Source organism: Ovis canadensis, chromosome 5, assembly GCF_042477335.2.
Source record: "Ovis canadensis isolate MfBH-ARS-UI-01 breed Bighorn chromosome 5, ARS-UI_OviCan_v2, whole genome shotgun sequence".
In the NCBI taxonomy this organism is placed as follows: Eukaryota; Metazoa; Chordata; class Mammalia; order Artiodactyla; family Bovidae; genus Ovis; species Ovis canadensis.
Window position 1 is genome coordinate 70,127,871 of NC_091249.1, and position 24,235 is coordinate 70,152,105.

At 39.3% G+C, this 24,235-nt stretch overlaps 1 protein-coding gene across 1 annotated transcript in view; it reads right to left on the bottom strand.

The window, feature by feature from the left end:
- The window catches only part of LARS1 (leucyl-tRNA synthetase 1), a 66,196-nt gene extending 48,942 nt beyond the window's left edge, over positions 1-17,254 (bottom strand). The window contains exons 1-5 of the mRNA XM_069592329.1: positions 17,072-17,254; positions 7,109-7,227; positions 5,029-5,116; positions 4,555-4,635; positions 2,336-2,473 (exon numbers count right to left, since the gene is read on the bottom strand). Of these exons, the coding sequence (XP_069448430.1) occupies positions 2,336-2,473; positions 4,555-4,635; positions 5,029-5,116; positions 7,109-7,227; positions 17,072-17,077 (432 nt within the window). The 5' untranslated portion in view covers positions 17,078-17,254. The remainder of the gene's footprint in view (positions 1-2,335; positions 2,474-4,554; positions 4,636-5,028; positions 5,117-7,108; positions 7,228-17,071) is intronic.
- Positions 17,255-24,235: the final 6,981 nt, after the last annotated feature.

Consider the following 24,235-nt stretch of genomic DNA (forward strand, 5'->3'; position numbering starts at 1 on the left):
TCCTCCATCCATGGGATTTTCCAGGCAAGAGTACTGGAGTAGGGAATAGCGTGTTGACTAGATTCTAAAGACAAAATGAACTATACACAACCAATGTATTTTAGTTGGTAAAACTGTTCTGTAACTACTGGTAGACAACTGAACAAATAACAGATATGCTGTAAATAATGAGAGCTAGGTTCCCTACTGTTGGAGAAAGGAGTCACAAATAAGCAAAGGAAGAATGCTAGAATGAGCCCTGTGGTGCTAAAATAGAGCCAGAGGCATCAGTATGCACTTAGAAAAAATAGAGACAGAAAGAGAACGACAAATGCTATATGATATCACTTATATGTGGATAATCTAAAATATGACACAAATGAACTTACCTTTGAAACAGAAATAGACTCAAAGATATAGAGAATAGATCTGTGATTGCCAAAGACAAGGGGAGTGGGAGAGGGGTTGTTTAGGAGTTTGGGATCAGCAGATTTAAATTATTATACACAGATGAGTAAACAATAAGGTCCTACTATAGAGCACAAGGAACTATATTCAATATGCTACAAAAAAAAAAAAAACATAACAGAAAAGGAAAAAATATTTTAAATAAAGAAAAAATACACAAATTCCTGGTCAATCCAGTAGGTAAGATTTGGCTCTTTCATTGCTGTGGGTGTGGGTTTGATCCTTGGTCAGGGAACTAAGATTCCTGGTTGGTATGGCCAAAAATAAATAAAGTGTTTACATTAAGAAAAAAAAAGAAAAAACTTCATTTTAAAAAAATACAAAGAAGTAAATACAGACACATACATACGCAATGGCACCCTACTCCAGCACTCTTGCCTGGAAAATCCCATGGACGGAGGAGCCTGGTGGGCTACAGTCCATGGGGTCGCTAAGAGTCAGACACGACTGAGCAACTTCACTTTCACTTTTCACTTTCATACATTGGAGAAGGAAATGGCAACCCACTCCAGTGTTCTTGCCTGGAGAATCTAAGGGACGGTAGAACCTCATGGGCTGCCATCTGTGGGGTTGCACAGAGTTGGACACGACTGAAGCAGCTTAGCAGTAGACATACACATATTTCCTTGCTCTTTCTACAGAGAAGACCTAGAAACAATGAGCATACCTAGCACTCAGAATTTAGTTTCTAAATATCATTTTTCAATAAAAGGAAAAAGGACGCCTTGGAAAAGTGGCTAACTCCAGGGCTAAAATAGGGAGAAGAGAAAATGAGCTTGCAGCATCTTGTGGCACCTGAAAGTACAGAAGTGCTCAGAAAAAAAAAAGGAATAAAAGAAAAGATGAGGGCATGTCAAGTGGACAAAGGAGCCAACCTAAAGATTCCCTTAATGGCCAATGCAAGAACAATCTGAGCAATAACAATAACTCAGCAACAACAACAACAAAAACCAATAGTATTAGATTATAACTCAAAGAATAAATAAATATGCATGAATCCACACTGATACAAAAAAGAAATAAGTAAATGAAGAAGAAACAGAAGAACTCCACATAATAAGTGTAGAAGGATGAGGGAAACAGAAAATCAACATTAGAACAAAACAGCAATAACCAGCGCAGGCAAGATCCACTGATGAATGCTAAAATTAGTGAGGAAATATATATTTTTTAAAAAAACAAGATGTTATTCCCATAGTCTCAAAGTATCTCTCCCAAACCATACATGAATCACAAAGGGAAAAATGAAATCTTCACAGTAGGAAACCTGACAGATACCACCTAAACCAAATGATCAAGGTTAACATCACCAGTAATAAGACATATCAATATCTTATACTCCTTGATTGGATTCACTGAAGACACAACACCTCTCAATCTACTCATGAGAAAGCATTAGACAAGCCTAAAACAAGAGGTACTTTATAAGTTATCTGACCAGTCCTTTTCAGAAGCACTAAGATCAGGAAGACAAGACAGAAGAGACATGACAAGCAAATACAAGATGGGATTTTGGATAGGATCTTAGAACAAAAAACAGTGCTAAGGAAAAACTGGTGAAACCAAATGAAGTTGGTAGTTTCTCAAACAGTATTGTTCAAATGTTGGTTTCTTAGATATGAGGACTGTACTATGGTTATATAAGATGTAAAGGAACCCTATGCAATTTGCAATTCTGTAAGTCTAAAATTATTTCAAAATAAAGTAAAAAGGGGGGAAAAGGCAATCAAAAGGTGAGAAAGATATTTTTGCTTCATTACTTTTTAAAAATTAGTGACTACACTTTATGTGTCAGATACTACTATATTGTTACTCTGGGAATGTACATATAAATCTGACAAATATAAATAAAACTTCAACCAAAATAAGTATCATCAAGTTACCAAACCTTTTTTCCTTTAGCTTTATCCTTAATTATTATATCTTCTGTTTTAACAATGATTTCTTCCTCTTCCTCTTCCTCATCTGGAAAATCAGGGGGGCAACCATAAAGTTCTACTTCTCTTTTCAATTTATCAGCACATGCCTACAAAAAACACAACATTAGAGGCAGTAAAGTTAAAAATTCCAAGGTAGAAACACTTTGAGTCTTTTTGTTGTTTCTATGGCCAACTAACATTGACTCTGAACTTTTTAGCAATACATCTATAGATGTGTAGATCATTACAGAAAACTCATGATACAAATCATGTACCTAAAAATTCACTAATTTACTTCATTTACTTGGCAATGACTTATTCAATACCCAGACTACTCAATGCAATATAATTTATGTTAGGTGTCAGAAGTACAAGAATAAAGATATATTATTATCATATTGAAAACAACTCTAAAAACTACATTTCTCAGTTTAAAGATTACTGTCACATATACTATATTAGTTATCATCACAAGGCTACTAGGTAGGTAGGACGAGAGATAATATGCTAGAAAACAGACACTGAAAGATGAAGTGATTTACCCAAGGTTATAAAGCTAGTGAGCTACAGAAATTGTAACATGAACCTACATTCGCAACTTCAGCTGTTTTCAAGTGTACTCACTTTTCAAGTGAGTGTGAGCTCACTGTCACAAACAAAGATGACACCACGTATATACAGTGTTAATGGAGAAGGCAATGGCACCCCACTCCAGTACTCTTGCCTGGAAAATCCCATGGATGGACCTGGTAGGCTACAGACCATGGGGTCAATAAGAGTTGGACCCGATTGAGTGAGTTCACTTTCACGCATTGGAGGAGGAAATGGCAACCCACTCCAGTGTTCTTGCCTGGAGAATCCCAGGAATGGGGGAGCTTGGTGGGCTGCCATCTATGGGGTCGCACAGGGTCGGACACGACTGAAGCGACTTAGCAGCAGCATACAGTGTTAAAGTTTAAAAAAAAATACAAATATAGAATTGTGAATCTTCAAAAAGGGAAGGGATGCTTCTAAAAAGAATTTCAGTTAATAAACGGGAAAAAACGAGACAACTAGAAAGTCATCATTTTACAACCACAAATTCAACTACTGAAAGATAAGGATCATGAAAGGATGCTAAAACCACTGAGTTATTGGGTAACTAGATATTCAAAGGGTCTTAAGGTATCATTCCATAAATTACTTCTTAATGAAAAAAGAGAAAAGTTAACTTTAGAATGAAGAAACATGGACATTATTAATATTACTAAAATGATACAAGTTGACTTATACGGCTTTTGATGTCAGACAGTGGGAAGAATAAAAAGTAAAAACCTGTCAGAAAAGACATTGTGGGACAGCTAGGGAGATTTGACTATAGATTAGATAATGATAATATTACATCAATGATTAATTTCTTGGAGAGGATAATGGGATAGTGACAATGTAGAAGAATGGCTTTGTTCTCAACAGATAAAAGCTGGAGTGTTTAGGGGTGACACGCCATGATGTCTGCCAACTTACTTTCAATGAGTTCATAGACGAAGAAAGACGAAGCATGCATGTATTGTATGCTGAGAGACAGAACTAGAGCAACTGTGCAAATGTTAATATTTGGTAACTGTAAGTGAAGGGTATCTGGCTGTTCACTGTACCATCCTTTTACCTTCCCTATAGGTAGGACATTTTTCAAAACAAAAGACTGGCACATAAAAAGAAGTAACTTAAATTTCCCAACTCCCAAGGATTTAGGGAATCCTTTCAAATGTGTTTTTCTTGCCCATTTTATATTAAAAATTATTTTTAATATAAATTTATGACAAATTTAAGACACTTACAAAAATGACTGAAATAGAACTGTTCATTATTTTAGGCCAACAGCCTATATATGCCATGAATGCACAAAAGTGTCCACTGTACTTGTTAGTAGTCTTTACCTAATTCTAAAACAGAAATGTGAATATATAAGGTAACCAAAAGATATCAAAATTAGTTAGAAATCACTCAGACCTTAATGTTTGCCCTTTAAGCACTTCTTCAAATGTTTTCTAAAAATTAATTTTACTATAATAAATTCAATTATTTCAAAAAAATACTTTAACATAGTACAGAAGTATGTATTTGAAAACCCTATTTCAAATTCTTGAATTGGATATTACTATTTGCTCTAGGCTAAAAAGAGTATACAACAATCCCCAAGCAATCTTACCTTAATGGGCATTCCAGTACAGTGTAAACCAAAAGGAAACAGGCAAGTCTTCCCTTTCAGTCTCTGGTACCCTACTGCAAACTACAGAGAGAAAATCAATTTTAAACTACAAATTTAAATGCTAGATGAATACAAAATTCTGACTTTTCACAATTAGTTTTGTTTTCCTCTTTCCATCTTCCTTTAGAGCACCAGTTAGATGTTATAGTCATTCCAGAGTTACACTTTTTTCTATGTCTTCACCAACCTAAGAATTACTTTTGAACATATACACATACCTAGAACCCTGTGCACACACACATACAGCATGTGAAAATAGAAAACTTAAATTATTTAAATATAAAAACCATGCTTAAAATTAAGGAACTCTAAGTTCCCTTAACAGGAAATAAATTCTATAGATGTCATTTTCTTCAAAAGAGTATTCATTAAAGACCCTCCATTCCATTATACTAAACAAAAAAGAAGCTTTACCTCACATTTAGATAAAGAAAATGTGTGTCCCAAGTGAAGGCGCCCATTCATATATGGATATGGGAAGGTTACAAAATACTTGTCCTTGCTGCAAAACAATCATGTAAGAAAGAAAGTACAAAAAAGAAAATGTTAAATTCCTTTAACAATTAAGGGTGGGGTCAAGGGAACACTTTACTGTAAGAAACTTGCTTAAATTTTAGTTATTTAAAATATACCAAAAATTAAATTTATAAATCCAGAAATTAAAAGGTCTCTATAATTGAAATATATTTTTGATTTAGAAAAAAATAAGATATTTATAGGTGGCTATTAAAGAAATAAATATCCTTGTAGCAAATACTGAAGGGTTTAACTTAAGCTAAAACACTGAGTAAAAAAGATATACAAAAAAAATTAATAGAAAACCTTAATGTTTTACTGATTAAATGAGATATGCTTTCACTATACATAAAGCAATTTGAAGTCCCTCAAGTAAAATAAAACATCCTCAAAATACATATGTGGCAAATTCACTTTAAAAAGCACCTTTTAAAAGCTGCTTAATTATGTTTTATTCCTTTTTTTAATGACAAGTATATCAAACAGACATATGTAAGTTATAAAACACAATGAACACCTGTAAGCACCCTATCCAACTTAGAAATTCACTGAAGCTACCTGTGTGCTCCTCCCCATCCTCCCGCCAGAAATCACCTTATTTTGAAATTTACTTTTGACATTCCTTTGTTTTTTAATAAGTTGCACATATGTCTATGCCCTTAAACATCATTTAGTTTCACTCACTTGTGAGCTATATTTTAAATACGGTCTACTTCACAGATTCCTCAATTCTCTTTTTTCACTCAATGTTATATTTCTAAATTTCTTCAGTTCATTTTCTTTCACTGAGCAAAAGAGCTTTCAAATTCATGTTAGATTATTTTAAATTACTTTAGAGTTGACCAAAATTCTAGAACCAAACAGAAGCTTCAAATTCCAGTTTAAATTGTAACACCAGAGAAATGCTATGCTCCCAATGCAGGGGACTCAGGTTCCATGTCCAGTCAGGGAACCAGATCCCACAAGCCTCAATTAAGAGATCATATGCAGCAACAAAGAGCGAAGATCCCGGGTGCCGCAACTAAGACCCAACACAGCCAAATAAACAAATAAATTTTTTTAAAAAAATTGGAAAAAATAAAGTATAACATCAGAAACTTCGTCTTAGAGCAAATCCTTCTCCTCTCTTAGAAAAAGAATTCCATTGGAGTGCAGCTTAACAGCAAAGATAGACTTTGGAATTAGAAAGTCCTGATAAGAAGTCCAAGCCCTGTCAATTAATTCCTAGCTATGCAACCTTAAGCCGGTTACTTAACCTCTCTGTCTTAGTATACTCATCAATAAAACAAGAATTAAAATATTGGTAAACTTAAAGCATTATTAAGATTAAACAAGAACACACAGTTTAAAAAAAGTATATTTCCTACTGCCTTGGCATTTGAACAACACGTGTTCAATAATGACTACTATTATTGCTATTGTCCATGTATATCCTCAATTCTAAGAAGCACGTTTTGCTACATTCCAACATATCTGAAATTGCAACTCAACTTATAATTGATGCACATATTTACCATGGTACTGTACAGCAGCAGTTACTTTTTGTTTTTTCCCCAATACCATTTAATTATGTTATTATCAATTCTTAACATCAAGGCAATATACATTTATAAAATAAGATTACAGAAACCCTTCAAAATTTATATTCTCTGCCTTTGGAGATAATTATCACTATAATATGATTCTCTGTAACAGAAAGACATCCTTTTATCAGTCAGCAAAGACAAAACTTAAAAACACTCTCCTTTGTCTAACTATGAGAAATAATAGTTTTTTTAAAAACTTTTACATAGGAAAAAATCCTTTAAGAATTCCACAGGAAAGAGGATGCTAATTTGAAATAGAGAAAATGGAAGTCACCTCCTTCAGCTTGTTTCAGCCATTATAAATACAATCTGCTTTATTCCTGCCACACAGCAGTTTCTGAGCCAATGGTTCTGGAAGTATAACAAAAAGAACCTCACAAATGATTGCTCACCTGGTCTGTTTCTCTAAATTAGATGCATTGACCTCAAACACCTTCTTGGCATCCCATTTTTGTTGGACTTCTTTCTCAATCTTCTTCAAAAAGTCCACTTTGGCTGTTCCTTTTCTTTCCTATTAGACGCAACAGATACAGAATAATCCACTCTATATTTCAGTAAACTTGTTTAAAAAAAAGCTAAAAAAGATCTGGGTTCACACAGAAGTGAGCCATTTACTGATAATCTTTCCATGGTTATCTTGAAATTTAAATGAGTTAAGATTAAAAATTAGGGTTATCATGACCTGATAGGGTTATCCACTTCAAATTCAAAGGGATGATTAAAGACTTACTTAAATACATAAAAAAACTTTGAAATTCTTTTTAATTAGATACTACAATAAATAAAACACTGATTTCAAATATTCCTATTTAGTTAAAATAGGGGAATACTTAAAAAAAGCATAGGATAGAACAGTGCCTGCTTGCTCAGCTACAATTATTGCCACCAAAGGAGGACGGTGAGGCCCAGCGGATACAGGCTGCAGGAGGATTAGTCATCTACATGTTTTTTTTTTCCCCCAAGAAAGTTGATGAAGAACTTCTCCCCAAAATGGTTAGCAGGCTATTAGTATGAAATTTAAATGAAACAAAAATTATACAACAATATTATTAATTAAAAGAAAATATGCTAGGCAAGTACTAACTAAAAACTGGTTAATTAATTAATACTAATTAACTGAATGAAAAATGCTGGGCTGGAAGAAGCACAAGCTGGAATCAAGATATATCAATCACCTCAGATATGCAGATGACACCACCCTTAGGGCAGAAAGTGAAGAGGAACTAAAAAGCCTCTTGATGAAAGTGAAAGAGGAGAGTGAAAAAGTTGGCTTAAAGCTCAACATTCAGAAAATGAAGATCATGGCATCTGGTCCCATCACTTCATGGGAAATAGATGGGGAAACAGTGGAAACAGTGTCAGACTTTATTTTTTGGGCTCCAAAATCACTGCAGATGGTGATTTCAGCCATGAAATTAAAAGACTTAATAACTCCTTGGAAGGAAAGTTATGACCAACCTAGAGAGCATATTCAAAAGCAGAGACATTACTTTGCCAACAAAGGTTCATCTAGTCAAGGCTATGGTTTTTCCAGTGGTCATGTACGGATGTGAGAGTTGGACTGTGAAGAAAGCTGAGCGCCGAAGAATTGATGCTTTTGAACTGTGGTGTTGGAGAAGACTCTTGAGAGTCCCTTGGACTGCAAGGAGATCCAACCAGTGCATCCTAAAGGAGATCAGTCCTGGGTGTTCTTTGGAAGGAATGATGCTAAAGCTGAAACTCCAGTACTTTGGCCACCTCATGTGAAGAGTTGACTCACTGGAAAAGCCTCTGATGCTGGGAGCGATTGGGGGCAAGAGGAGAAGGGGACGAAAGAGGATGAGATGGCTGGATGGCATCACCGACTCGATGGACCTGAGTCTGAGTGAACTCTGGGAGTTAGTGATGGACAGGGAGGCCTGGCATACTGTGATTCATGGGGTCGCGAAGAGTCGGACACGACTGAGCGACTGAACTGAACTGAACTGAATTAACTGAAAGCTGATGTAACTATATTGATATTAGGAAACATAGCCTTTAAACCAAAAATGGTTACTAGACAGAGGATATTAAGAAATACATTTGGTCTTTGTCCTGTGTTCTTGGTCAGAGCTCCTAATACCCTCAGAATTTCCTGAGTGATGGGAGTATCTTTTGCTATTCCTAACGAGCTGCTTTTGAACAACCTGAGTTTGTGCTAATGGGGTGATTGAGACCCTAAAATAGCCTTAGGATGGGGCTGATCACCAAAAAGATCAAGTAGTTAGAGGTTTAGAAATTCAGGCTACTGATCTCTAAGAAGGGGAAGCAGAAGGGGGTGCTGAAGATTAAGATCTATAAAAACTCTTCAATGGGGAGACTCGATGATCTTCCTGGATGGTCAACGTGTAGACGTATTGGAGAGCGGCCGCCTGAAGAGGACATGGAAGCTCTTTGAATTATCTGTCTCCACCCACACCTTGCCCTCCACCCCTCTTCAGTTTGGTTGTTTCTGAGTCATATCTGTTATAATAAATCAGTAAATATTAAAAAAAAAAAGAAGAAGAAGAAAGAAAATGGCAAGCATGCCTTCAGCATATTGGATCTATCTGGCAACATTCCCATCATTCCTTATGCCACCCTTGGATGAAAATAAACAGAAAAAATACACATGGATCACTCCAACTCTGAAAAAGAAGGGCTATAACTTCCCTCTCAGTCTGTGATTCTGTGAAAAAGAATTAGCTGCTAAAAGCAGGTGTGCTGAAGAACACAGCACTCATGCAACTGCCAAGTGTGAAAGCTGGATACCATACACAAATCTAATTCCATTTTGAAAACTTAATATTAGTGTCTAGAATTTCATTTTCTTATACAAAATTACCTGAACAAAATTAGATTTTCATCCCCTTCTTATATGCTAACGTTTCCAGATGCTGCATCATTTTTAAATGAGAAAATACCTGGGCTCTACATCTACAACCTACTAGGCAGGTAACCTTGCCAAGTCATGTCATGCCTCCCTCTGTACTTACACCCAACAACTCAAAACATGCTTTCTACTCGAATCACAGATATGCTGCTATTTTTAGACAGCTTTTTTTTTAATGGTTACATAAATTTGAAGTAATGATGCAAACAGTACTTCTGGGCAATTAAAAAAAAAGTACTACTATTTCTTCAATAACTATCTTAAATATACCTTCTGTATTGTATGATAAAAATAACAGTATTAAAATTAGGTAAGATTCAGTATAAATCTACCATAAATTTGTTTTACTATTTTCAACTTTATATATATTTTTTTCTTTTTTTCATTTGGCTGTGCTTCACTGCCTGTAGGATCTTAGTTCCCTGACCGGGGATGAAACTCCAGCCCTCGGCACTGAAATCACAGAGTCCTAACCACTGGACCATCAGGGAATTCCCTCAGTTTTCTACATTTTAAATCAAAGGATGATTTATTATTCCTTTTAATTTTTTTAAGTAAGTTTAAGACAGGAGAGAACAAGCAACAGAAAAGATGAAATGTCAAATTACTAGGAGGAGGTACAGTGATGGATTAAAAGGACCTTGCCACAAAGGCAAAAAGGAAATAAGAAACAATTCCAGGCTTGAAACATCATGGATGTAAGTTTATCTAATAACCAAAGGAAAATAAAAATAAGCAATTTTTTAATTTCTATAAATCCTGACCAGATCATAACTGCCACGCGTGGAAATTATATCAAAATACAAACACGATCAATGCAATTCCCTTTCAGACGTTCTCTACTGCTCTCTGGAGAAAGTCCACACTCGCAACCCTGGCACTTAGGGCCCTTCTTATCTCATCCTTGCCAGGTCCCTTCCTCTTCCCTCTCACCATCACTTCAGGCCTATCAAGCCACCTGTACTTTTCCAAGTCTGTCACACTTCCTCCGTCCCCTCTGGGCCTTTGTTCAAGCTATTCTCTCCACCCTCATTCCTCACCAATCTTTTTTGCCTAACTAGCTCATCCTTCAGTTCTCAGCTAATCACCTACTTTGAATCCCCAATAGTGGATCAAGTACTATTGTTATTATGTCCCTACCTATCAGTATTACCTCTATGATAGCACTCATCACACAGTATCATATCTATCTTTCTCACGACGACTCTAAGTTTATTCACAGTAGGGACTGTGTCTCATTTCTCATTACATCCTCAACATCTAAGCTTATATTTTGTTTGTTCAATCACCCGTCAGGTCTGACTCTACAACCCCATGGACTACAGCATACCAGGTCTCCCTGTCCCTTACCATCTCCCAAAGCTTGTCCAAGTTCATGCCCATCCAGCCATCTCATCCTCTGATGCCTTCTTCTTCTGCCCTCAATCTTTCCCAGAATCAGGGACTTTTCCAATGGGTCAGTTGTTTTTATCACATGACCAAAATGCTGGAGTTTCAGCTTCAGCATCAGTGCTTCCAATGAATATTCAGGACTGATTTCCTTTAGAATTGACTGGTTTGATCTCCCTGCTGTCCAAGGGGCTCTCAAGAGTCTTCTCCAGCACCATGGTTTGAAGGCATCAATTCTTTGGTGCTCCACCTTCTTCACAGTCCAACTCTCACAACTGTGGGGCTTCCCATGTGGCTCAGATGGTAAAGAATCTGCCTGCAGTGCAGGACTCTGGGGTTCAATCCCTAGGTTGGAAAGATCCCCTGGAGAAGGGAATGGCAATCCACTCTAGTATTTTTGCCTGGAGAATTCCATGGACAGAAGAGTCTGGTGGGCTACAGTCCATGGGGTTGCAAAGAGTCGGACACGACTGACTGACTAACCCTTCACTTCACTTCTACAACTGAACATGACCACTGAGAAAACCACAGCCTTGACTATACGGACCTTTGTCAGCAGAGTATGTCCCTGCTTTTCAACACACCGTCTAGGTTTGTTACAGCTTTCCTGCCAAGAAGCAAACGTCTTCTGACTTCATAGCTGCAGTCACCATCCGCAGTGACTTTAGAGCCCAAGAAGAGGAAATCTGTCACTACTTCCACCTTTTCCCCCTCTATTTGCCATGAAGTAATGAGCTTATAACAGGCTCACAAGTACCTGTCAAAAATTTAAAGATTTAAAAAGAGAAGTGAGGAAAATGAGAGAAGTGAGGAACTTCTCGGGTGGTCCAGTGGTTAAGATGCTGCCCTCCCAATGTAGGCGGCCAGGGCTTGGTCCCTGCTCAGGGAACTAGACCCCGCACACCGAAACAAACATCCGGCACAACCAAATAAACAAAATACAGTAAAATGAATGGAGAAGTAAGCAACACATTGCCAGCTTTTGCACACTGTGGCCATAGAAAATAAGAGTAAGAACTGGGTTGCATATTTGAATCAAGATGCTAAACAATCTAAAGTCTTTCCTAAGAACTTCCATAAAATTAAGTGTATATGTATAACATAGTTGGAAATTTCTTTTTCCAAGAAAGAATAAGGGCCTCCATGGATTCAGTCTTTTCTGAAAGACTTCTAAAAGACTTCATCTAGACCTCAGCTCCTTTGCCCCCTCTTACTGCAAAATCCTCTTTTTAACAAGTAACCTTTAAGTCTCTCTATTCCTATACACGCTGACCAATTCTCAATTCCAACATACAAGGACTACCATTTGAAAAAAAGCTATGGCAGAGACGGCAGTTTGCCTATGCGATATCCATTCCTTCCCATTCTTCTTGAGCAACAGAAGCCTAGTCTTATTTAGGGTAGTGCATCAGAGGCAGTTAAGCATATGGTTCCAGGAGAATTCAGACAGGAACTATGCTTCTGGGTTCTGCCAAAGCAGTTTTCAGCAAAAGAAAGTAAATCTCTTCTGCCCAGCCCTTAAAACAGCCTGTATAACTCATAACAGCCATTTAACCTATAGATGGAACAGGCACACTGCATAGGGCCCATAATACTTCTAGGGGCTCATCAAAATATTTTAGTATCTTTTAAAACCAGGAGAAAAAATAAATTTTGGGATAGAAGAAAATTCTTTAATACGTAATATTCATATGTGTCTTTATACCAACACAATTGTCAAATATAATTTCTATTTTTTTTTTTTTTACAAAGGAAGCGGCTCACAAAGGAAAAGTATCTAAGACCTCATGAAGCCTAGTTGTACTTCCTATGCTAGGGTCATGGGTCATATGAAATCCCAGTGTATCAATACTAAATTCCTCTCTCCTTAAATCAACTTAAGTTGGCTTCCACTGCATGCAACTGAATAATTCCTGACATTTACCCAACTGGGTTGTGAACTTCTGGCAGACAGCATCTTTTAGAACTTTTATGCTCACCTCAGCACCACATACAATGCTAACAGACACAGAAGTCATATGACAAATATTTTTTGCCTAAAAATGACCATGTCACCCACTTTAAAGAAGGACATGAAAGCAACAGTCTTCATAAATTGCTTAGTACTGTTTCTTTTCACTGTACTGAGGATGATAAATGCAGGAAAGCTCTTCTTTGAGGTCTCTGCTTTTCAGAAAACCTTGTTTCTCAAAACCACCAAGGTCAATTGTAATGAAATCTGATACTGGCTCCATCACCAACTTGCTGTATTACTTTGAGCAAGTCATTGATCAAGCTGAGTCTTAGTTTCTTCGTTGGTTACTCAACTAAACAACTGGGGTTTTTTCAGTTTTGTTTGGGGTATTTTTGGCCATGCTGCGTAGCCTGTTGGATTTTAGTTCCCTAACCAGGGATCAAACTCTTGGCCCCTGCACTGAAAGCACAGAGTCCTAACCATTGGACCATCAGAGAATTTCCAACAATTGGCTATTTAATGACAGCAAAGTTCCTAAACTTCAGCTCTATTGACATTTGGGACCAAATAATTCTGTTTTCAGAGACTGGCATGTGCACTGCCAGATATTTAGGAACACCCCTAGCTCCTACCCACTAGCTGCCAGTAGCATACCTCCAACTGTCCTGATCTAGAGTCTCCAGACCAACTGTTCTCTGTGGGACAAAATCACCTCCAGTAAAGAACCACTGAACTAGCTAATAAACTATACATGTATAGCATTGTGCAATTATTACAACTTTTATGTACATTGGAAGGACTGATGCTGAAGCTGAAACTCCAATACTTTGGCCACCTCATGTGAAGAGCTGACTCAATGGAAAAGACCCTGATGCTAGGAGGGACTGGGGGCAGGAGGAGAAGGGGACAACAGAGGATGAGATGGCTGGATGGCATCACCGACTCAATGGACATGAATTTGGGTAAACTCCGGGAGTTGGTGATGGACTGGGAGGCCTGGTGTGCTGCGATTCATGGGGTCGCAAAGAGTCGGACACAACTGAGCGACTGAACTGAACTGAACCCTAACTTCTTTGATATTAACAACAACCCTAAGAGATGGGCAACAATCACCCTAAGAAATGGGCAGACCAGGGATTACTATTTCAAAGATGACGAATCTGAAGCTCAGAGATCATCATGCCAGCAAATGGTCAGACTGGACAAAAACTCTCATCTTCTCACTTTTATTTCTGCTTTCTGTTAGTACTCTGGCCATAGCCTAGCGCCATTGGCTATAGAACCTAGACAAGACCCTTAACCTCTTTAAGCCTCTATTTCTCTGGGTATCTATAAAATGAGGTTAATAGGTAATAATTATATCTACCTTCTACTATTAATATGGGGATTAAAAGATATAACACACATGAAGGACTTAGTATAGTACCAGTGTGCATGCACACTAAGTAGCTTCAGTTGTGTCAGACTCTGTGCGACCCTATGGACTTCAGCCTGCCAGGCTCCTCTGTCCATGGGATTATCCAGGCAACAATACTGGAGTGGGTTGCCGTGCCCTCCTCCAGAGGATCTTCGGAACCCAGGGATCGAACCCACGTCTCTCCACATCTACCTGCATTGGCAGATGGGTTCTTCACCACTAGTGCAAATTGGGAAGCCCAGCATAGTACCAGAGTGAAGGGAGTGAAGTTGCTCAGTCGTGTCCAGCTCTTTGCGACCTCATGAACTGTAGCGTACCATGCTCCTCCATCCATGGGAGTTTCCAGGCAAGAGTACTGGAGTGGGTTGCCATTTCCTTCTCCAGAGGATCTTCCTGACCCAGGGATCAAACCCTGGTCTCCCACGTTGTACGCAGACGCTTTACCGTCTGAGCCACCAGGGAAGTCCTAGCATATTACCAGACCCATGGTAAATGCTCAATAATGCTAACCATTATCACACAGAGACAACTGGACATCAGGTACTTCTTGTTGCATATCAAAATGGGATTGTGGTTATGTCTTAAGAGAATTTTTCATTATATTTTTTAAAACTTACTAAAATATGTATGGATGAAATCATATAGTGCCTTAATTTGCTTAAAATGAATCTTAAGACGGGGAAGTAGAGGTTCTGGGAAAGATACAACAGAAACAAGACTGGCTCTAAACTGTCAATTACTGAATTTGGGTGATGGGTACATGGAAATACATAATACTATTATTATCTCTACTTTGTTCACTACTTAAATTTTCCAAATGAAAAGTTTAAAAATAATTTTAAAGTTGACTATTTATTATCTTTAGTACATCACATCCCCTGGTCCCCTCTAAAAGTCTTCTGACATGTAACTAAAAGGGATTAAAAGTGTCAAAAGTTCTATAAAATATTTCTATGATATGAAGAAAATTATATTGCTTACTCTTCACACATTCAATTATAAAGTAAAAACTAATTTTACATCCATGCTGCTGCTACTGCTACTGCTAAGTCACTTCAGTCGTGTCCAACTTTATGCGACCCCATAGATGGCAGCCCACCAGGCTACCCCGTCCCTGGGATTCCCCAGGCAAGAACATCCATGCTACTCCACGTTTATTATCTTATACACTTTACTATTATAAGGGTTCTATCAGAGTTAGAAAACTTTCATTATAGGAGTGAGCTTGCAAAAGAAATTTCCCCATTAGTTTACAATTGTGATAGTACAATGATTAAGAGAATGAGCTCCAGAACGGGACCAAATGAATCAAAATTCTACTTCTTAGTAGATCTGATCTCACTTCCTCTATTCTATACAGGAACATCACTGCTCTCTTCTATATCCATTTTCCCTTTCTATAGGACAATTTCCATAAGCATACAACCACAATATAATTTCTACTGTCCTTAAAAAAAGAAAACCTCTTTTAACCTTCATCTATTACCCCATTTTTTTGGTCTCTATAAAATTCTTCAAAAGAGGTCTACACTCATCATCTCCACTCCCTTTCTTTCCATTCTTTTCAAAAAAAGCTTTTCATTTTTTATTGGAATACAGCCAATTAACAATGCTGTAACAGTTTCAAGTGTACAGCAAAGGGACTCATACATATACCTGTATCCATTCTCCCCCAAATTCCACTCCCAACCAGGCTGCCAGGTAACAGTGAGCTGAGTTTCCCAATGCTGGACAGTAGGACCTTGCTGGTTATCCATTTTAAATACAGCAGTGTGAACATGGATCCCAAACTCCCTTCCACCTGACAACGCTAAGTTCCCATTCATTCAGTCAGGACCTACAAGGCTTTACATGAACTACATCCAATCATCGGTCAACCTCCACCACCACCTCCACCACCACCACCACCACCACCACACAAACACCATCAGCATCATCACCATCTCCCCTGGAAAACCCCTCCTTTGAAACATACAATCCTCCTTGTTTTTCACTCACACGGTTGACTCTGTTCGGAAATCTTCTCTTTCATATAACTGCATGGCCTGCTCCCCTACCTCGCTTTTGCCACATTGTCACCTTGGCAAACGGAGAAGACGATGGCACCCCACTCCAGTACTCTTGTCTGGAAAATCTCATGGATGGAGGAGCCTGGTAGGCTGCAGTCCATGGGGTCGCGAAGAGTCGGACACGACTGAAGCGACTTAGAAGCAGCAGCAGCAGCACTTGGGCAAAGACATTCTTGATCCTCCTTCCTGATCTATTCTTGTTTACAGCACTTACCCGCACCTGACATATTTTACCGCATACTTTAAAATGTAGCGCGCACACAGGTAACCACCATGAATACAGAAAAGTTTGTCTATTTTACAAAGAGGCGCTCAACAACTTGTGTTGGAAGGAGGAATCAATGTTACATACTCTTTCTACAAATCAGCTTTTAGAAACTTAGGTGAAATAACACACGTGACATGAAGTAATCTGTAAAGTTAAAGATACCAGGGCCTGGCTCATCAGCTAGCACGAAAAGGCAAGTCCTCACAACAGCCAAGCCTTAAACGTGAGCGGCAAGGCCCCCCCTTTTTTTTAGAAAATTATTCTTCCCTTCAGGACAGTGGCTGCCACATGGAGCCCCAACTCTGGAGAATGCAGCCAGACGGGTTCCAAGCCCCAGCCAAGCGAACTTTCTTCCCGCCAAAACTCACCGCCATGGCGCCGCCCAGCAAACTGTGAAAACCCACGACAGTGACCTCGGTGATCCCCCCAAAGGAGTGGTTACTATCTTTCCCCTCCCTCTCGGGACTGCCAGGCCTAACACGACACTAAAGCACACACTGCATGCCTGATGAGGCAATCTCTGGCGCATTAACTACCTCCGGGGGTATATCGTAGCCTTCTGGGAATTGTAGTTCTCATACCTCTAAAACCCACGTCCTGCAGGCATATACTGACTACATTTCCCAGAGAACAATAGGTTACCGGAAGTCTAATCGATAAGCCACTCAAAGGGACGCCGGTAGTGACGTCATGAACATGTTGACCTACAAAGCCCTAACTACAAAGCCCATGATGCAGTTCAGGGTCGCTGACGGTAGCGAGGGCGCTATGACTGACGTGGGGTTCCCTGGCCTTCAACCTTTTCAACATACATAGCTGGGTTGGGTGTCTTTTCAGGATGCCAGGAAGCAAAGTGTATTCGTCTTCAGTAACTGAAGTGCTAATTATGACTTGCCATCGTGCACAGATATATATGACTGTCGGTGGCATTCGAAAGTCCAGAATTTAAACATTTTGAAGCCATTTTTTAACAACCTCCAATGTATTAAAGGCGGAGAAGGCAATGGCACCCCACTCCAGTACTCTTGCCTGGAAAATCCCATGGACGGAGGAGCCTGTGGGCCGCAGTCCATGGGGTCGCTAAGAGTCGGACACAGCTGAGCGACTTCACTTTCACTTTTCACTTTCCTGCATTGGAGAAGGAAATGGCAACCCACTCCAGTGTTCTTGCCTGGGGAATCCCAGGGCCGGGGGAGCCTGGTGGGCTGCCATCTCTGGGGTCGCACAGAGTCGGACACGACTGAAGCGACTTAGCAGCAGCAATGTATTAAAGGAGAGGCTGGAAACCTCCTGGTCCCAGTCCCTAGTTGAGATTGTTTCCTCTGTGTCACCAACCAACATGGAGCTGTCTAGGTACTAGTCACTAGACACACTTGGCCATTTAGTTCTTCAATTGCACTAGCCACTTTTCATGTGCTGGAAAGTCATGTGGCCAGTTGTTATTATATCTGGACAGTTGCAGATACAGACAATTTCCATCATCAAAGAAAGATCTATTGAAAAAAATGGATCCAAGGCTTTTACTTTCTGGTTGTCAGATTAGTTACTCTCACATGCTTTCCTTTGTCAATTCAGTAAACAGTCATTAAGCATCTATTGTACAAAGCACTTGGGAGGGGTACAGGTGTGCCCAGGCCAGAAATGTGTCTTCCTAAAAGAATAACAGGAAAAAAAATTAATGAAAATTTTAACAAAAATAAAATTTAAATTATATATGTATAATGTACATTATATTTACACTGTTCAACAACTAGTTTTGACATATAAATTTAATGATGGCATAACACAATGCCTGGAGCGTGGTATGGGCTCAATGAAAATTCAGTGGCTGAAGAAGTTAAGAAGGAACCTTAGGTTATAGAGAACCTACCGGTGGTTCCCTTGCTTTTGTACTCTTACACACAAAAATACTCCCCATTATCCTCCACCTTTAGCTACTAACCGTTTAGACATCACTTCCTGACAGCCCAAGTCTGGGTTAAATGTCCCTTTCTTGATGTTCCCCAAAGCAGCTCCTTCTTGCCCTCCCTTGTGAAAGCTATCTAACCAAATTTGAATTGTTCGTTGACCTATCACTAGACATAAGCTCCATGACAGCAGAAGCTGCCTAACATAGTGTCTGGCACATAGCATCTGGCACATAGCCGGTGTCTTACAAACATTTATTGAATGAATGAAAGACAGGATCCTCATCCTCCACAGCTCTTATAACTATGGTTAGGATTTCCTGTTCCAATTCTGCCCTAACCAGTACTATTTGTCATCTTTGATTCATCAGCTTCCAGTCCACATTGTTCATACAACAAATATTTATTAAACATCTCCTATGACAGAGGATGAGATGGCTGGATAACATCACTGACTTGATGGACATGAGTCTGAGTGAACTCCGGGAGTTGGTGATGGACAGGGAGGCCTGGCGTGCTGCGAGGGTCGCAAAGAGTCGGACACGACTCAGCGACTGAACTGAACTGAACTGTGATAGTAAATTGTGAAAATTATGAAAAAGCTACTTCCCTGCATCCAACTGCATCCTTGTTAACTTTCTTATTTAAGTGATATTTTTTTCAAGAGTCATTGCTTTTCATTCACTCAACAAAAATTTATTTCGCTTATACTATAACCAGTGCACAGTCCTAGATGCTGGAGATACAACACTTGAACAAGACAGGCGCTGTCACCTCTTTCTAGTGGAAGAGGCAAACACTGAAGCAATGGGAGGCCATGGAAGTAAGTGTTTTAAGTGAGGAAGGGGAATGGTCCTATTTGTGTTTCATAAAGATCTTTCTGAAGAAGGATTGAAAGGAATAAAAAGTGGAAGCAGAAGGCTGTTGCAATTGTCCAGGTGAGAGATGACGGTAGTTCAGACTATAGTGGTGACAATCAAGGTGAAGAAAAGTAAACAGAGTCCAGAAATATCTAAAAAATGAAAATTACCACAACTTGATAATATGGCTTTTTGATTGGGAAGTGTTCATTCTTTGAGTTTCCCAGGTGGCACAGGGGTAAAGAATTTGCCTGCCAATGGAGGAGATGCAAGAGATGCTAGTTCAGTCCCTGGGTTGGGAAGATCCTCTGGAGGAGGAAGTGACAACCCACTCCAGTATTCTTGCCTGGAAAATTCCATGGACAGAGGAACCTGGCGGGCTACACTCCATGGGGTTACAGAGTCAGACATGACTGAGCACGTGCACACACACACACACACACACACACACACACACACACACCCATTCTTTGTTCTGCTATGTGGAATACCCTCTCTAGATAAATGAAATTAGAAAGGTAGCAGAGTGGTTAAGATCTCAGGCTGTGAATCAAACCAAGTTCATCATTTATTAGCTAGGTGACCTCAGGCAGTTCAATTAACCAGTCTGGTTTAAAGGTAATAATAGTAAGCACCTTATAGGATTGCTATGAGGATTAAAGAAATAATATGTATATAGATATAAACCCTGTATGTATGTGTATATATATGCCCAGCATATAGTAAACACTTTAAAATGTCAGATATTTTTATTATTATTTTAGGAAAATTGGTCTATAAACACGAATCTGATTAAAATAGAAAAAGCTTGCCTGCAGTCCATAATAAATCTCTTTCCTAGCCTGACTGAGCTAGTTAGCACCATATAATTGTGTGGTATACCTTCACCAATTGTCAAATCATTTGCACTCATTCTTTAAAATTCCACAACAGAGCTCATTTCATTTTGTTTTGTTTTCCAAATCCATCCCACTGGTCACTCTACTGGATTCAATTGAGTCAGCATTTCTAAATTGAGATCCATAAAACCATAATTAATTTTGGCTTGTCTCTGAGTCCCTTTATATTTGTTTTTCATGCTTATTTACCTAACTTCCCAACCTTTATATGACACGGGCCAAGGAAGGAATTGTGGGCATTTATTTTCACACTTCTGTCTCACAAATGTGGCATGCAATAAATATGGTTGTCACTTCCCTACCCTATTAGACACCTTTTTTTTTCTTTAGGCTATTTAATGTATTTATTTATTTGGGCATTATCTGATGGCCTGTGGGATCTCAGTTCTGCCGCCAAGGATTAAACCCACATCCCCTGCATTGGGAGAGCTAAGTCTTAGCTACTGGACTGTTAAGGAAGTCCCTCATCCTTTGTTTTTAAATGATTTTGTTTTCCGACATTAGTGTTCTGCCTTTACTTTTATGTTTCCTAAATGATAGACAGATTATTTTTTATAGTCTAGGTGATTAATATAAAGAGAAGGAAAGATTCTCTAGGATTTATGGACTTTAGCTAATCCCGGGGTTGCACTGTGTCCAATTTCCAACAGTTAATGGGCAACAGAGAAAGTGTATGTATGTGTGTGGTGCTCACAAGCTTTTGAGTAAGATGTCTAGGTCTGACTTGGAGCTTTGTCCTGTGCTAGTTCCACTCCTTCAACCCTGGGACTCCGGGTCCTCACATATAATGTGTGGGTAATGATAGAACCTACTTCCTAGGCTTGCTGTGAAACTAAAATGACCTATATCAAAGAAGGTAATTAGTGTGGTTCATGGTCTAAGTGCTCAAGAAAGATTAAAGAGAAAGAAAAGTGGACTGGAAGCCAGTTTGATCATTGTCATGGTCTGAATCTTTGGGTCCTCACAAAATTCATATGTTGAAATCTGAATGCTCAATGTGAGAGTATTACAATTTATGAGGTGCTTAGGTTAGAAGGATGAAGCCCTTTTGAAGGGATTAATGTACTTATATGTGATTCCCAGGTGGCACTGGTGGTGAAGAACCTACCAATGTAGGAGACAGAAGAGACATGGGTTTGATCCCTGGGATTAGGATTGGAAGATTCCCCTGGAGAAGTAAATGGCAACCCACTCCAGTATTCTTGCCTAGAGAATCTCATGGACAGAGGAGCCTGAAGGGTTACAGTCCATGGGGTCACAAACAGTAGGACACGACTGAAGCGACTTAGCATGCACGGATGCAATGCTTTTATACAGGAGAGCCCACAAGCTCCCTAACCTCTTCCACCTTGTGACGATACAAACAGAAGTGTTCTACATGGAAGAGGGCCCTCACGTGGCCATGCTGGCACCCTGCCCTCAGACTTTCAGTCTTCAGAACCATGAGAAAATTTCTGCTGTTTATAGGCCTCCCAATCCATGGTATTTGGTTATAGCAGCCCAGATGAACTAATTTAGTCGTTCAGGTAATGGGAATTCTGAATCTGACTGACGTGAGCTAGGAACAACTAGCCATATTAATTAAGAAGACAAATGTAACCAAATTAGAGAAGTTGCACTTCTAGGTACCAAAGTTTCAAGAAGCCCCTGTTGCCTAGATTGCTCCTAAAGCAGTGATACTTGTAATTCTTAGGACTGGGAAGTCACTCATTCATGCCATCCCACTGCAGACTCAGGATCCACATGCCTCAGCCTGCTCTTGTCAACATTCCACCGAGCATTGCCAGGGTGTTACAGGGTCATATGGGAAATGTGACACCTGAGTCATCAAAACACTGCGTGTGATTCCTAAATAACCTGCCTATCCAAACTGCTACCAGCATTTCCATCACCAAGGGCCTCCAGAAATAGAAGGAATGGGATTTCCCTGGTGGTCCAGCGGTTAGGAATCTGCCTGGCAGCACAGGGGACACAGATTCGATCCCTGGTCCGGGAAGATCCCACATACCTCGGGGCAACTAAGTGGGTGGGCCACAGCTACTGAAGCTTGCATGCCTAGAGTCCATGCTCCACGAGAGAAGCACCACAGTGAGAAGCCTTAGCACCACAGCTGGAGAAAGCCCATGCACAGCGACAGAGACCCAGTGCAGCCACACATACATGCACACATGATATAGAAGGAAAGAGGGAAGGATAGACAGATGGAAAAGAAGAAAGAAAGGGAGAAAAAAAAAAAGAAAGAAAGGGAGGAGGAGAAAACAAACAAGTAAAGACAGCCAGTCACTTATTACACAGCTTCCAATTTCAGTGACTATATTTTTAAAATTAGGTTGTGCATTTACTATATTTGGGATTCCTATTTTTACAGTATCAGTGAAATCAGACTGGTCTAAATATAATACTGGAGTGAGTTGCCATGTCCTTCTCCATGGGACCCAAGGATCAAACCCAGATCTCTCGCATTACAAGCAAATTCTATATGTTTGAGCTACCTGGGAAGCCCTAAGTTCAAATATGTAAATTAGGAGCACAATCATGGTCTTACATTTTTTCTCTAGTAATTGGCCAGGCTCCCATTTTCGGTGTAGCCAGAAGTCAGTATCTTCCTCTAGATGATATTCTAGGTAGTATCTGAAAATGTGGGCTCTAGTGCCAGGTAGCCTGACTTTGAATCAAGCACACCCCCATTCCAAATTTGCTGTATGACCTTGGACAAATCACATGATCTGCATAGGCCCATAACATAGCAACAATAATAGTACTTACCTAGCAATATTGTTTTCATGATTATATTAGTTAGTCATTAATATTTATTGCACATCTATTATATACCAGGCTTTGTTTTCAGCACTAAAGATATAATGCAAACAAGGAAGACAAAATCCTTGACCTCATGAAAATTCTAGTTAGGATGAGGTAAAGAAAATAAATTCATGAAAAAGTTTCAGACCATGAAAAATGCTATGAAAATAAAACAGGATTATGTGACAGAGAATAACTATAACACTAATGACACTAATAATAATAATAATACTAAGAGAAATGTAGTGTTAATTTAGATGGATGGTCAGAGAAAGTTTTCCTAAGGAGGTGATATTTGAGCTGACAAGAAAAAGTCAACCATAAAAAGATGTGTGGAGGGACTTCCTTGGTGGTCCACTGGTTAAGAATCCACCTTGAATGCAGGGGACACAAGTTTGATCCCTGGGAACAAAGATCCCAGATCCCTGGTTGGGGAACTAGATCCCACAGGTCACAGGACAACTAAGCACTTGCTCCACAACTACTGGTCCCATGTGACACAGCAAGAGTCCACGCACCTCAACAAAAATCCCAAGGGTTGCAATTAAAACCTAACACACAAAAAGAAAAAAGATGTATGGAAAAGAGTTCCAGACACGGCTTCCCACGAGGGTCAGCAGTAAACCTGCCTGCCAATACAGGAGACGAAGGAGATGTGGGTTCAGTCCCTGGGTCGGGGGGATCTCCTGCAGGAGGGAATGGCAACCCACTCCAGTATTCTTGCCTGAAAAATCCTATGGACAGAAGAGCCTGGCCTGCTACAGTCCTTAGGGTCACAAAGAGTCAGACACGACTGAGCACACACACATGTCATGTCAATCATATCTCAATAAAACTGGAAGAAAAAAAAATTTTTTTTTAAGTTCCAGGCAAAAGGGCCAGCAAATACAAAGGCACCGAGGTAAGAAGGAACTTGAAATGTTTGAGAAACCTAAGATGCTTTGTCCTCACACCTCTCTTCTCAAGCACCCAGCAGCCCTTCCTCACATTCAACTGATGCTTCCTTCCTAATTCACTGAAAACATAGACGCAAACTGTAAAGAACTTCCATGAGTTCCTTTTAC